The sequence below is a fragment of the Equus quagga genome, chromosome 10 (assembly GCF_021613505.1).
Source record: "Equus quagga isolate Etosha38 chromosome 10, UCLA_HA_Equagga_1.0, whole genome shotgun sequence".
In the NCBI taxonomy this organism is placed as follows: Eukaryota; Metazoa; Chordata; class Mammalia; order Perissodactyla; family Equidae; genus Equus; species Equus quagga.
The window spans coordinates 103,550,602-103,564,502 of NC_060276.1; the positions used below are offsets into that span (position 1 = coordinate 103,550,602).

The 13,901-nt window shown below is 43.6% G+C and overlaps 1 protein-coding gene across 4 annotated transcripts in view; it reads left to right on the top strand.

Moving 5' to 3' along the window:
• The window catches only part of PCYT1B (phosphate cytidylyltransferase 1B, choline), a 123,772-nt gene that overhangs the window by 20,062 nt on the left and 89,809 nt on the right, over window positions 1-13,901 (top strand). For 2 of the 4 annotated variants that reach the window (XM_046674161.1, XM_046674164.1), the window contains exon 1: window positions 3,610-3,785. The exons of 1 other annotated variant lie outside the window; for it this stretch is intronic. In XM_046674161.1, the coding sequence (XP_046530117.1) occupies window positions 3,669-3,785 (117 nt within the window). In that variant the 5' untranslated portion in view covers window positions 3,610-3,668. Of the gene's footprint in view, window positions 1-3,609; window positions 3,786-13,901 lie in introns of those variants that run through there. One more of the 4 variants, XM_046674165.1, reaches the window with a different exon arrangement.

Sequence of the window (13,901 nt, forward strand, 5' to 3'; positions counted from 1 at the left end):
GATGGAAAGTTAATTCCATAGTGTGGAATTAACTGGTCATTCTCAGCTAATCATCTCAACGGCATGACGAAGCCCCCAAGTTGAAAGAACCCATTTAGGTATCAAGAAGTTCCCGAATCAGGTTGCAATAGCAGCCAAGACTCTGGTCCTCGGTGTGGGTGGAGCTGGTAAGGACTCCTCTCAGAGTGGTGCCTGAAAGAATCTATTTCTGCCCATTAGGACTGTGAGACACACTGAGATGCAAGCATGGGGCTGTGGGGGGAGGGGCATGAGGAAACCAAGACAAGGCTGGAGTGGGATTAGTGGGAATGGAATTGTGGAGCTGACCCTCAAGGCAGTTAGAAGTCTAAATGGTGAGATTCAAGGACTTGGGCTGAATATGTGTCAGGTGTGACTTGGATTTAGCACAAAGTGGCACTGATAGCTAAGGGGCTGACTTGGGTGACACAATGAAGATATTCATGCTAGGTAGAGGCAGCATCTTGGTTCAATGGGACGGGGAGGACGAGGAGGGGAGGAAGGGGGCATCTGTCCACTTTGAGACAGAAAAGGCTGGCTGGGGTGGGGTATAAGGGCATGGTCTAGGTTCTTGGGCAAGAGGGGTTCACAAGAACCCCTCTAGACATCAGGACTCTGCTAAATAGGCAGGTGAATGGGCGAGCCTCCCATTCTGGAGAGAGAATTGGAGGACCAATTAGAAACCAAGCTGGCAGCTCAGTGGCCCAGAACACAGTGGGGGTTAGGGAGTTAGGTGCTTTCCAGTGGGATCATGTGGCTCTAGGCAGTGTTCTCAAGCTTTAGCATGTGGCAGAATGCCTCCAAAACCTGGAGGTTTCATTAAAACACAGATTCCTGGTCTCCACAGCCTGAGTTTATGATTTAGTAGGTCTGGAGTTGGGAGTGAGAATTTCTGACAAGTTCCCAGGGCTGCTGCTGCTGCTCCTTTGGGGACTACATTTTGAGAATCACCACTGTAAGCAAAAAAATATTGAGATTAGATGAACAATCTCAATCCCACATCACCCAGCACAAGGTAGGGGGTGGGGTGGGGGAAGGGGCTCCTAAATGTATTGCAAGTCTTGGCTTTTCCAGCTTGAGGTGTTTTGTGCTTCCAGGACAGATAGGGTATGAAGGAAAGGGTAGGAAGTGGGTAGGAAGGCCCTTTTGCAGATGAGCAAAGTGTCACTGGAATTCTTGCATCTCTGGAGTTCTCTCAAGCATAAGTAATAACTGCGATGTCAAGTGATGTCATTCTGATTTAAAGTGGCAGGATCTATATCTGTCAAATAGTAAATCTGCTGTGGAATCCATTTTCTTCTTTTAAGGCTAGCCCTCTTTGCTTGAGAATAAAAATAATACCCCCTTATATTAGTATAGCACATTCTAATTTGCAAAGTGCTTTCACGTGATATCTTATTTGATCTCCCAATTTCTGTAAGGGAGGCGGGCAGGTAATTTTATCTCATCCTTTGGACTACTGGTTCTCAAATTATGGTCCCCTGATCTGCATCATCAGCAACACCTAGGAACTTGTTAGAAATGCAAATGCTGGCTCCACCCCAGACCTACTGAATCAAGTCTTGAGGGACTAATTTGCATTTCTAACAAATTCCCAGGTGACGCTCATGTTGGTACTGCTGGTCCTGGACCACACTTGGATGAAAACCACTGCTATAGATTTGTCGATGAAAATAATTCATAACCAATCTATAAATGAAAATTTGGGTGAGTTTATTCTGAGCTAAAATCTGAGGACCATGGCCAGGGGCCTTTCTTCCCTAAGGAAGAAAAGGCACCAAAGAAGTGGGGTGTTCAGAGTACATACCCCCAAAGAGGATGTTTCACATATGATTGAAATGTCCCTTTTACAATAGTCATGAGACTTCTCTGTTGGATACAGCAGGTAGGTCTGCTGTCTCGATGGACACAGCAGGGTGGCAGGTCTGTTGTCTCGAGCTGGGTGGTCACAGGTGAGCACAGCATCAGTTCCTAGCCTAAGGAAAGATGCTTATCCTTAAGAAAATGCCAATGTGGGGGGGGGGGGGAAGTTGCACCTTTATCTTAGGGCCATTGTTCTTGCCATAGGAAATGCTTAAAGGGGATATACAATGCATGCTCAACAGCCAGTCAGGCCCTTTTGGAAAAACAAAGTCAGGCGATTAGGTTTACACCAAACAAATGGCCTCCTCATATACTCCAATACATCCTATTGCTTGCCATTTCTATTTGTCACATTAAAGTGAAAGATTTAGAAGCCCAGGGACTTAAGAGGATGCCTACCTTGGTGCTTTTTCTACTACTACAGCTGCTGCATTCCTGCCCTCCCCACATCCCTTCCAATCCCAGCTCCCCTGCTTATGAGTATGAGGCCCTGAGTAATTACTCTAAATTGCAATTTCCTCACCTGTAAAATAGGGATAATAATAGGATCAAGCTCTTTGGATTCTTATGAAGATTAAACAAGATCTAGTACCCAGCACTGTGCCTGTGCTTAATAAATGCTAGCAATCACCATAATTTTTATTAATGTTATTAAAAGTGTGATATTTCACTAGAACAAATAGCTTTGTAAGTTCTTTTCCTTGAGTGTGAATCTTCAGAACGCCCCTCTTAAAATGGGGAATATTCCTGGACAATTTAGATATTAAGGCAGGTCCCATCCAGGATGTTCCTGTGATTGCCATGAGCATGTGGCTGAAAGCAGGGTGCTTGGGAAATGGGAGAAGAGGAATAATAGACCAGCATATGGAACAGTGTATTGAAGGGCAGACAACAGCAAGACTTGATTGAAGAAACTCTGAATAGCTGAGGAGAGAGAGGAGCGGCTGAGGGAGGAGCAATTGGGGAGGGCAGTCCGAGGTGGGAGGCAGGTTGTCAAAGACAATCTACTTCCTTCAAAGTTCCACCCAGCGGAGCCCCAGGGGTAGGCTCCAGGGCTACACTAGGCCTCCGGGGATCTGCCAGTGCTCTTGTTGCAGTCAAGGGGGTGAACACTCAGGCGCCCACAATAAATGCCCTGAGAGGCCCTCCGAGGCCAGCTGGCAACTGTGGGCACAGGGAGTTTGGGCTCAAAAGTGGCTTTATCTTCAGGGTGACTCCTACTTGGCAAAATTCTGACTACAGCACATCACACACTCACGCCAGGGACACGGTCCTTTTTTAGTGGAGGTCGGCTATGTTTTTTTCTCGGGGCGTCCTGGGCCCCTCAGGAAGCGGCTTTATCTTATCTGGATAGTGCAGCCCGGCAGAATGGGCTGAGACCTTTGCAGCTGAATTAAACGGAAGAAACAAAAGCAGCAAGTTCGGACCCCGTGGGCACGGCCCGCCAGCCAATGGGGTCCGGCCGCTCCCCGGCGGAGTGGTACTATGATGACAGTAGCCAACCAGCGCGCTCCATGCAAATGAGGTACTGTATCCCGCACCCGCCGCACCAGTGCCGTCTGGTTGTTATAGTGATAAACTGAGGCCTTGCCTCTTGGCTTCTCTGGGAAGAAAAGGGACGGGGGGCGGGGGGTGGGGGGTAACCTCTTTACTTCCCCCAGGGAAGAGAGAAAGAAGGGACGGAGAGGGGGGATGGGTAAGGAAGAGAAAAATACGTGACAAAGAAAACATTCTCTGCCTGGGAGGAGACTCCGAGGGTGTAGAGCTGGAGGGAGCATTCACTGGCCATGCCAGTACTTACCACTGATGCTGAGTCAGAAACAGGTATCCCAAAATCCCTTTCCAATGAGCCTCCCTCAGAAACCATGGAGGAAATAGAGCACACATGCCCACAGCCTCGACTGGTAAGTAAAGACAAAGGATGCAAATGAATGCATGGCTATGGCACAAAAGAGTTCCTTATGCGCCCGCAGCCAGCGAGGAAAACGATGCTTAGAGGATTTTCATGTAAATGAGAAAGGAGCTGCCGCCTAATCCTCCTCAGCTGTTTATACTTAGCTTCTATACTGGGCGCTGCTCTCAGCTTACAAAGCATTATTGTATTGGCTGGGTAGGAAACGGGCTTCTCGGGCTATGCTGTGTTTTTGTGCCTTGGGAGGAGGGGATGGCCTTTTTCCTTTTAGGTGAATTCTCCTCTGAAGATAAAAATCCTACGGTGCGATTTTAAAATGGTTTTGTGTTCGCCAAGCTTGGGACGGGTGCGTTAAGTTCTAAATTCTAGCTAAGGAATGATTCGGTCCTCAACTAATTTTGGTGCTTAATGCCAATTTTGGAAAAAATGAAAACGACCGTGGGAGCAAAACTTCCCCATTCGTATGAAAATTTCAAAATAAGTAACAGAGTCCCTTAGTGATGTATTTAAAAATAATGTGTATCTTAGATGAATTATAAACATTTCCGGAGTGTGCTGTGAGGATGTCTCTTCAGGTAGTGGGAACCTGGGGAAGCTACATTTCCTTAAAAAGGGGCCGCATGCCTTTAATAATGAAAGTGTGGAGACGGGACGCTCAGAGCTTCCTTCAGTCTCAGTAAGTAGTATCCCAAATTTGATCCGTTTCTCTGCTACTGGTTATGATTCCTTAAGTAAATGAGGAAGATGGTTGTCAACCACCACAGCGTGTATCCTTAAGGAATCAAAAACACCGAACGGGTGGTGGGTTTCCCGCAGCCTGAAATCTTGTGGAACTTGGGGAGACCTCTTTTTGAACCCTCAAATCCAAGCACTGCACTAGTTAGAGCTATCCTCTCTCTAGCAATTTCCCCAAGTTAAAAGGTGCAATATGTTGATTGGCTGTGGAGTTTGACCCTGGGAAAAGGTTTTTTTAAAAAAAGGGTTTTGTAATGTAGCATTTTCTGTGAACTCCCGAATTGAGGGTTCACGGATTCCAAGGCCAGCCCATCATGGAACTGTCACTTCTTCATAAGTGTTATTAAGAGTTCAAAGTCAGGCTTAGAACAACTTCCTAAAACATGAAAACAAAGGGAGTTATATTAGAGCGCTGTGGGCTTTTGTTCACTGTGTTCTTACTTTTTAAAATATATTTTCTTAGGGCAATTTAGAATTAACTGCTTCCCGATATTTAAGTCACTTACTGAATGATCTACACAATATAGTAACTATCTTCTCATGGGATACAAACCATCCCAATAAGTTTGCTACCGAGGGATTCCTTTGAGCCACTAAATGACTCATGGTCTAGCACTGAGAAAAAAATTGACCACTAAAAGCTTGTTACAAGATCACCCAAAATATATTTTTTAAAGTTAAACCCAATGTTCCAAATTTTCTTCACGCACCTTCCTGACAGGTAAAGGGCAGGGGAGAGAGGCGGCATCCGGTTCTAGTTTGTGTATCATTTCAGTCTCTCGTGCCCACTTCTTTTCCTTTCCACCTTTTAGCTCTTCTGCTCCTTGGTTGCTTCTGCCTGAGAGGGTGGGCAGAGGAAATCAAGGGAAGGAAGAAAGTTCAAGTGCTTTCCACTTTCACTCGTGACAGCTAATCCTGAAGATAACTCACAAGAACCATGCACAGCTGACAATGTTACACCTCCACTTCCCTGCCGTTTTAGAAATGAGGAAACTGAGGTTCAGAGAGGGTAAGCGACTTCTCCAAAGTCACATTGCTTCCAAGGGGTAGAGCTGGGATTTGAACCGAGAGCTCTTCAGAACCCAACTTTCCTTTGCTAATGGTTTTACTTTAGTAACTAAGGCACGTGTTGATTACTTAATAGCAAAGTTTGTTGATGAAGAGTAAGTGGCAAGTGAAAATATTAGCATTTGTTTTTATGGTTTTTTAGTAGTTTCTGTTGATCTTTAGCTTTGCTAATATCTTCATATTTCAAATTATATAAATTCTGTGTCTCTCCCAGCACCCAAACATATGGCCCCAAATCACATGTGGGTCACTGGCACCACAGCTGTTAGCAGGGTGTGGCTGCTGAGTTGCTTAACTTTGGAAAGCGCACGCAGAGCTGAGAGATTCCCCTTCAGAGGACAGGCTCCTCCTGCTTGTTATCAGACTGGAATTCATACAACTGAGAGGAAATTGGAGCCAGCTCGGTGGTCTAGTGGTTAAGATTCGGCGCTCTCAGGAACCACACCACCCATCTGTCGGTTGTCAGACTGTAGTGGCTGTGTGTTGCTCTGACACGGAAAGCTATGCCACTGGTATTTGACATACCAGCAGGGTCACCCATGGTGGACAGGTTTCAGCGGAGCTTCCAGATTAAGACAGACTAGGAGGAAGGACCTGGCCACCCACTTCCGAAAAAATGGCCATGAAAACCCTGTGAATAGGGGACGGCCCCGTGGCGGAGTGGTTAAGTTCACACGCTCCGCTTCGGCAGCCCGGGGTTCCCTGGTTCGGATCCTGGGCACGGACATGGCACCGCTCATCACGACCTGCTGAGGCGGCGTCCCACATAGCATAACTAGAAGGACCCACAACCAAAAATACACAACTATGTGCCGGGGGGCTTTGGGGAGAAAAAGGAAAAATAAAATCTTTTTTTTTTCAAAAAACCCTTTGAGTAGCAGCAGAGCGTTGTCTGATATAGCGGCAGAAGGGGAGAGGATGGCATTAAAAGACTGGGCAGGGTTCTTCTCTGCTGTGCACAGGGGCGCTAGGAGTCAGAATTGGCTCAATGGCACAAACAACAAAGAGGAAGCAGGACTCAATAACAAAACATCATCTTTACCAAAGGTAGCAATTACCAGAGTGGTTCTCATTGTATTAGCTAAGGCACACATTGGCTCCCCAAACTCACTCTAACTTTACTTAGGAATATGGAAAAGGACATTTCTGGGTTTGTAAAGGGCCATAAAGTTTTACTGCAAGTCCTGGAATGTGAACTTATGTCACTGAATGTCATAGTCTGCAAATATAAATTTTATTTAAATCTCAGCAATTGTGTAAAATGCCCTTTTTGTAATGAACTGTGTTCTCTATGTAGCGTGGCACTCGAGAAGCTGTGTACAGTGTTCCTGTGTCTACTATGCGTGTCTATATACTATTTACAGTGAAAGGTGTCTACTGTGATCCGCTTTAACTCAGCCCACATTGATTGAGTAGCTACTACGTCCTACTGCTGAGTTCTGAGCCCTCAAGTAGTCTGTGACCGAGAGATTCTAGAAGAGACAGACAGAGAAAAAGATCGTTTCCATACGGGATGATAAGAGCACAGTGTGCGAAGAGGTGTGTTACCAGTTGCAGTGGGGGCAGAAAGGAGATGTTCATAAATGCCATGAGAGTGAGTCAAAGTTTGCCAGGGGGATGTTGAGTAGAAACCTGTCTTGTCCTCACTGTATCTCTGGCCTCTAATACAGAGCTTGGCATAGTCCTTTAAGGAAATGAAGCGGGAAGCTGGCATATGTAAATAAATAGGACTTTAAAGCAATCTGTCTTTCAGATTCTTCTAGGTAGCAAATTGATACAGATATTGAGGATCCAATGGAATCATGTTCAAGGGGGAATTTTTCTGAAAGGTAAACATGTAGTTTTTCCACCTGCCTTATTTTTTGTTGGAAGAAAATATAAGAAAGGAAGGGAATAAATAGAATTAAATAACACTGATAAATTAGAAAAGAAATAACAGAAAATTACCTAGGTTTTATGATAGAGCTTTTATTTTAGGAATGTAATCCTGTATTACCCTTTCTACTTTACCATGGTGCTGGGGTTTGAGATGTTTTGGAGAACTCTTCTTTCTATTGTTACAATGTTTATTCTTGATCCTTGACTTGTTTTCCATTCTTTGCTATTTTCTTGCTTAAACATGATGCAAAGTGACTTATAAGCTTGACTGTCAAGAAAAAAACTGAGTGGCCTTGGGCAATATGGTGTAACAGCCTTCCTTGGAGTCCTAACACCTGAGGGATGAGGACTCTTTGTGGGCAAGGACTGTGTCCTCATATCTCCCCGACCCTCAGATTATGCCTAAAATCCTCTGGGCCCAGCAGGTGCTCCATAAATCCTTTCTAACAAGGCCCAGCCACCCTGAAAGCTGTCTGCTTACGGATTTAGTTAATGACCTTGGTCAAGTTCTTCTAGGAGTGCATTCTGCTGTCAGAAGGAAGTTGTAATTCCAGCCTGCCGTAGTCACTACTATGAAGATAGATGTACCATGGATCAACTGAGAAGGCCTTGGAAATAAAAAAGGGCTGGTTTGATATGCCACGTTAGCAGGAGTTCATTTCAGGCTTTACTTCAAAGGGGAACAGTGCCAAGAGACTGCTGTCTTGCAGAAGGTGCATTATGTCAGTTGGGAGGTAGGACACTCACCCGCTAGTGCTCAGAAAGGTGACTGGATTTCCAGAGACATCAATGGCTTCCTTTACTAGTATCACTATCCATTTAGCCATTCAGAGCAGCATATATTTTAAATGTGAGCCACTTAATGAGCTGCGTTGGTAAAAATAAGCAAACATGAGCTTCCTTGGGCATTTACTGTGGTCAACTGGAATTTTGCCCAAGGTTATTATTAGACATCTTCCTGCTGGTTCTGGTCCAAATGCAACATCCATTTCTTGCAGATTGATAATAGTCAGGCATATCGAGCATGGAATCAATGGATTAGGTTCTTCCATTCTTTTAAGTCTGTACTTTTACTACCCCTCCAACTCCTCATTTGCCTAATACTAAACTGCTTATACAAGAAATAAATCTAAATCAAATATAAGAAGAACGATAGGTTCTTTGTTTTATTTTGGTGTTTGAGCGTATAGAAATGAAAAGAGTGTGTGTGTCCTCATTCAGGCAGAGAGGAGGATTTAAAGTATTCAGTGATGCAGGGCTTTAGAAGGTGACTAGAGAAAACAGTCACCTACCAACAAGATCCACAGTTAGCCAGCTGGTTAGCAACTTCCACGTACAGCAATGCACCAGGTGCCGTGGAGAGAAATAAAAGAAGTAATCCACAGCCCCTGCCCTTGCGGATCATTTCTGTTTAACAGGAGGCAGTAGTTTGGTATGTGGAAGCATGCCAGGATGCTGAAATCCCTTAAGAGAGCTTTTTTTGTAAGTTTGATTTTAACATAGTGGACTTTGTGCAGCTTTTAAGCTAAATTTTATCCATTGAGCAATAGTACTTCTCAGCAGGGAGAACTCCATTAACCTGATCCCTGAGTTAAGACAAGTCCCTGCATTTGAAGAAAAGATACAACTTGCTGATCCCAAACCATTTTTGGTCATAGAAAGGGTCAGCCTAATTTTGAGGGGATCTTCAGCCCCCATTGCGAGTGGCACCCACCAGCCTCTAGAGCAGTGCTGTCCAGTAGAAATACAATGTAATTTCAAGTTTTCTAGTAGCCACAGTTTAAAAAGTTTTAAAAAAGTGAAATTAATTTTAATAGTACATTTCATTTAATCTGATATATCCAAAATATTATTTCAACATGTAATCAATATAAAGATGATAAATGAGGTATTTTATATTCTTTTTTTCATACTAAGTCTGAAATCTGGTGTGTATATTATACTTGCAATACATTTTAATTCAGACTAGCCAATTTCAAGTGCTCAGTAGCCACCTGTGGCTTCAGAAGGAGCCCAGACGGCTGTCCAGGCCTGTGGAAGATGAGCTCTGAGAAGCTGCAATGATAAATACTTTTTGTGTTGCATGGCACGCACATACATGTATTTACTCACAGCTTTACAAAAATCACTTTCCTTTACTTCATATTTGGACTCTATGCTATCCTATTCTGTTTCGGTTAGGAGGCTGGTGCAGTACTCTAGGTGGGAATTAACAAGTTTGGAGTTTTGGATGGGGCGGTGGAGAAGGAGAGAACTGGGTGGATGTAGGAGACGTTAAGAAGGTAAATGCCCCAGGATTTGATAACCGAGTCTGAGGGTGGGGCAGTACCAAGGAAGACTCAGTTTTCTGGCTCCAGTGAGTGGGTGCCATCACTGAGATGGGAGCATCAGGGGACACGAGTTTGTGAGAGTTATGTTGGGGATACCATGGGGACTTCCATTCTGAGGTGTCTAGTTATTGTTTGGTTTTGGAACTCAGGAGAGAGTTTTGAGCTGGAGATGTAGATCTGGGAGACATCAGCATGGAGGAGATGGACGTGAAATTGAGGGAGTGAAATTGATGGGAGCAAAATTGAGTCAGACAATTTCTTTTTTTAAAATTTTTTATTGAGTTAATGATAGGTTACAATCTTGTGAAATTTCAGTTGTACGTTATTGACTGTCAGTCGTGTTGTAGGTGCACCCCTTCACCCTTTGTGCCCACCCCCCCACCCCACCTTTCCCCTGGTAGCCACTAATCTGTTCTCTTTGTCCACATGTTTAAATTCCTCATATGAGTGGAGTCATACAGAGATTGTCCTTCTCTATCTGGCTTATTTCACTTAACATAATTTCCTCAAGGTCCATCCATGTTGTTGCAAATGGGACAATTTTGTTCTTTTTTATGGCTGAGTAGTATTCCATTGTATATGTATACCACATCTTCTTTATCCATTCATCAGTTGATGGGCACTTAGGTTGCTTCCACATCTTGGCTATTGTAAATAATGCTCCAATGAACATAGAGGTGCATGGGACTTTTGGAATTGCTGATTTCAAGCTCTTTGGATAGATACCCAGTAGTGAGTTAGCTGGATCGTATGGTAGTTCTATTTTTAATTTTTTCAGGAATCTCCATACTGTTTTCCATAGTGGCTGCACCAGTTTGCATTCCCACCAGCAGTGTATGAGGGTTCCTTTTTCTCCACAACCTCTCCAACATTTGTTACTATTTGTTTTAGTTATTTTTGTTATTCTAATGGGTGTAAGGTGATATCTTAGTGTAGTTTTGATTTGCATTTCCCTGATGCACAGCGATGATGAGCATCTTTTCATGTGCCTATTGGCCATCTGTATATCTTCTTTGGAGAAATGTCTGTTCATGTCTCCTGCCCATTTTTTGATCGGGTTGTTTGATTTTTTGTTGTTGAGTTGTGTGGGTTCATTATATTTTATGGATATTAAGCCTTTGTCAGATGTATTACTTGCAAATATTTTTTCCCAGTTAGTAGGTTCTTTTTTTGTTTCAATCCTGTTTTCCTTTGCCTTGAAGAAGCTCTTTAGTCTGATGAAGTCCCATTTGTTTATTCTTTCTATTGTTTCCCTGTCTGAGAAGACATGGTGTCCGAAAAGATCCTTTTAATACTGATGTCAAAGAGTGTAGTGCCTACATTTTCTTCTAGAAGCCTTATGGTTTCAGGTCTCAGCTTTAGGTCTTTGATCCATTTTGAGTGTATTTTGGTGAATGGTGAAAAAGAATGGTCAATTTTCATTCTTTTACATGTGGCTTTCCAGTTTTCCCAGCACCATTTGTTGAAAAGACTTTCTTTTCTCCATTGTATGCCCTCAGCTCCTTTGTCAAAGATAAGCTGTCCATAGATGTGTGGTTTTATTTCTGGGCTTTCAATTCTGTTCCATTGATCTGTGCACCTGTTTTTGTGCCAGTACCAAGCTTTTTTGATTACTGTAGCTTTGTAGTATGTTTTGAAGTCAGAGATTGTGATGCCTCCAGCTTTGTTCTTTTTTCTCAGGATTGCTTTAGCAATTCAGGGTCTTTTGTTGCCCCATATGAATTTTAGGATTCATTGTTCTATTTCTGTAAAGAATGTCATTGGGATTCTGATTGGGATGGCATTGAATCTGTAGATTGCTTTAGGTAGAATGGACATTTTAACTATGTTTGTTCTTCCAATCCATGTACATGGGATGTCTTTCCATCTCTTTATGTCATCATCCATTGAGTCAGACAGTTTCTGAGCTGAGAAGGAACTAGATGGAAATGGTTAAGTAGCAGGAGTGCCTCAGGGTAATCCTACTATAGGGTAATTCTGGAAAGTAACTGACCCTAAGCCATCCTCTCAGGTTCTTAGAAGGGGGAAAATAGAAGAGCTGTAATTAAAGCTATTAGAAAGCTCCTTATATCTATCTGCCTGTCTCTACATGAAATATGGTTAAATTAATCTACTTTACCCCAGAATCTTTCCAGGATGGAACCCCGAGGAACACCATTTAAAGAGCCAATAGAGGAAGGATCATAAAAATAAGACAGACAGGTATTTCTCAAGTACCTGGGAGATCGAGTGGCCAAGGGCAGGGTAAGTTCTGTGGAAGGAATGTCCAATTCAGCCAAATGTGGCAGAGAGATCAAATGAGGTAATAAGCAAAAGTCTCCTTTGGATTTGGAAAGAAGAGGTCAATGGTGATGTTTCAGCGAAGTGGTGGGGACAGAGACTAGATGACAATAGGTTGAGGAGCCTTTAAAAGGGTGAGGAAGTAGAAGCTTGACTGAGAGGGGAAGTGGATAGAATGTATAGGACTCAAAAGGGGATCAATCAGAGTCTAGGGTTGAGAGAGGGTAGCTCTTCTCCTTTCTTCTTTCTTTCCTTCCATTCTCCCGTTCATCCATGCAATTTGTCAAAGCTTTTGGTTGGCTCATTCTTTTAAGATGGTAGCAACTTGCACTTAAATATAAATGGGAAACAGCCAGTGGGAGAGAGTGAAAGTGATGGGGAAATTGAGAAGGGAATGACCCTTAAGCTGGAGAAGTTGGGCTCCACTGCACAAGTAGAAGAATTGGCTCCAGGTAGGAAAAGAGACTCCTCTCTCACAGTGGTGGTGAGGAAGGTGGCAAGGATGTTTTGGGTAAGAATAAGTTGTAAGGGGAAGGGTATTGAAAGTTGAAAGCCTCTCTTATCTGATAGCCTCTGTTTTCTCTGTGAAGGTGGAGGCAAATTCATGGTGGCTTGGTTCTGGCAGGTGCAGAAGTGTAATTATGGGATAGCCTGCATCCAGCCCCAAGGTATTTTCTCTCCAGAGGCCTCCAGGCTGGGGAGTAGCGAAAGGTGGAAAGGCTGAGTGGTTCCTGATCTGCTGTGGTAGTGATGAGAGGAAATGAACCTGTTCCCTTCTAGCCTCTGGGCTCCACACCAACCCCCAAGATCAAGGCAGATCCAGATTTGGAGCTCCAGGGGTACATGGACTGGCTCGCAGTGAAAGGGCTGGGGGGCTGGCAAGACAAGTATGCTGCAGCTTGGTCTCTGCTGGCTGGAGCCCACAGTGTCATTTCAACCTCAGTTTTGCTCTTGAATCATTATGTGGGCTTAAGCAAATCACTTGTCCTCTCTGGACCTCAATTCTGTTACCCACGATGGGTTCGATAGATGATCTCTTCCAGTTCCAAGACCGTGATTCTAGCTTCTGTAGCCGTGGAACATGGTCCACCACAGTGTGCTCTCTTTGACCTAACGCTTCTATTGAAAATCAGGGCTACCTTGCTCTTCACCTGCTTTTGGTTTTATCCATTTGAGGTAAAAACAGGTTGAATGATCTGATGGTAAGACACATTGGCTATGAACAACAAATGTAAATAAAATACTTGGGAACTTTACATTAATGTTATACAAACCACTTCTGTTGTCTTCTGCTTTATTCTTCAGAAAGATTTGAATGTGTTCTGAATCATATGTTGAATGTTCTAGTCGTCATTCAAAGAAACCTATGTTGAATCTCTTTTTAATGTAATAGCCTCTTTATTTATCTGTTTCATAATCCTGAAGTTTGAAATATTGGATTTTCTTTGAGGTGTGGCAGTGTGGCATTGAATACAGGGGCCTTCTCTAACTGATGCTATCCATCTAAGCTTAATACTCAGGGTTAAAGTCCAACAGTGGGTCAGGCCACAGTCCTGAAATTCTTGTGTCTTTCGCTGATGCCCACACAAAGCTTCTTGGTGCCCCTTTGTGAAATATATGTAGAAAAAGATTTATTCCATCTGATCACTGAGGGCAGAATGAAAAGGAGAAAGCAATGAAGGTAGGAACAAACTAAGTCATTGCAAGCTAGGCCTATTTTCTTCCAATGATCTCCCAGGTAACAGCCTCTACCTTGCTAGGATCTGATTACCCGTTGCTGGCCTCAGACCATAGCATTATTGTTTTAACATTCCTAC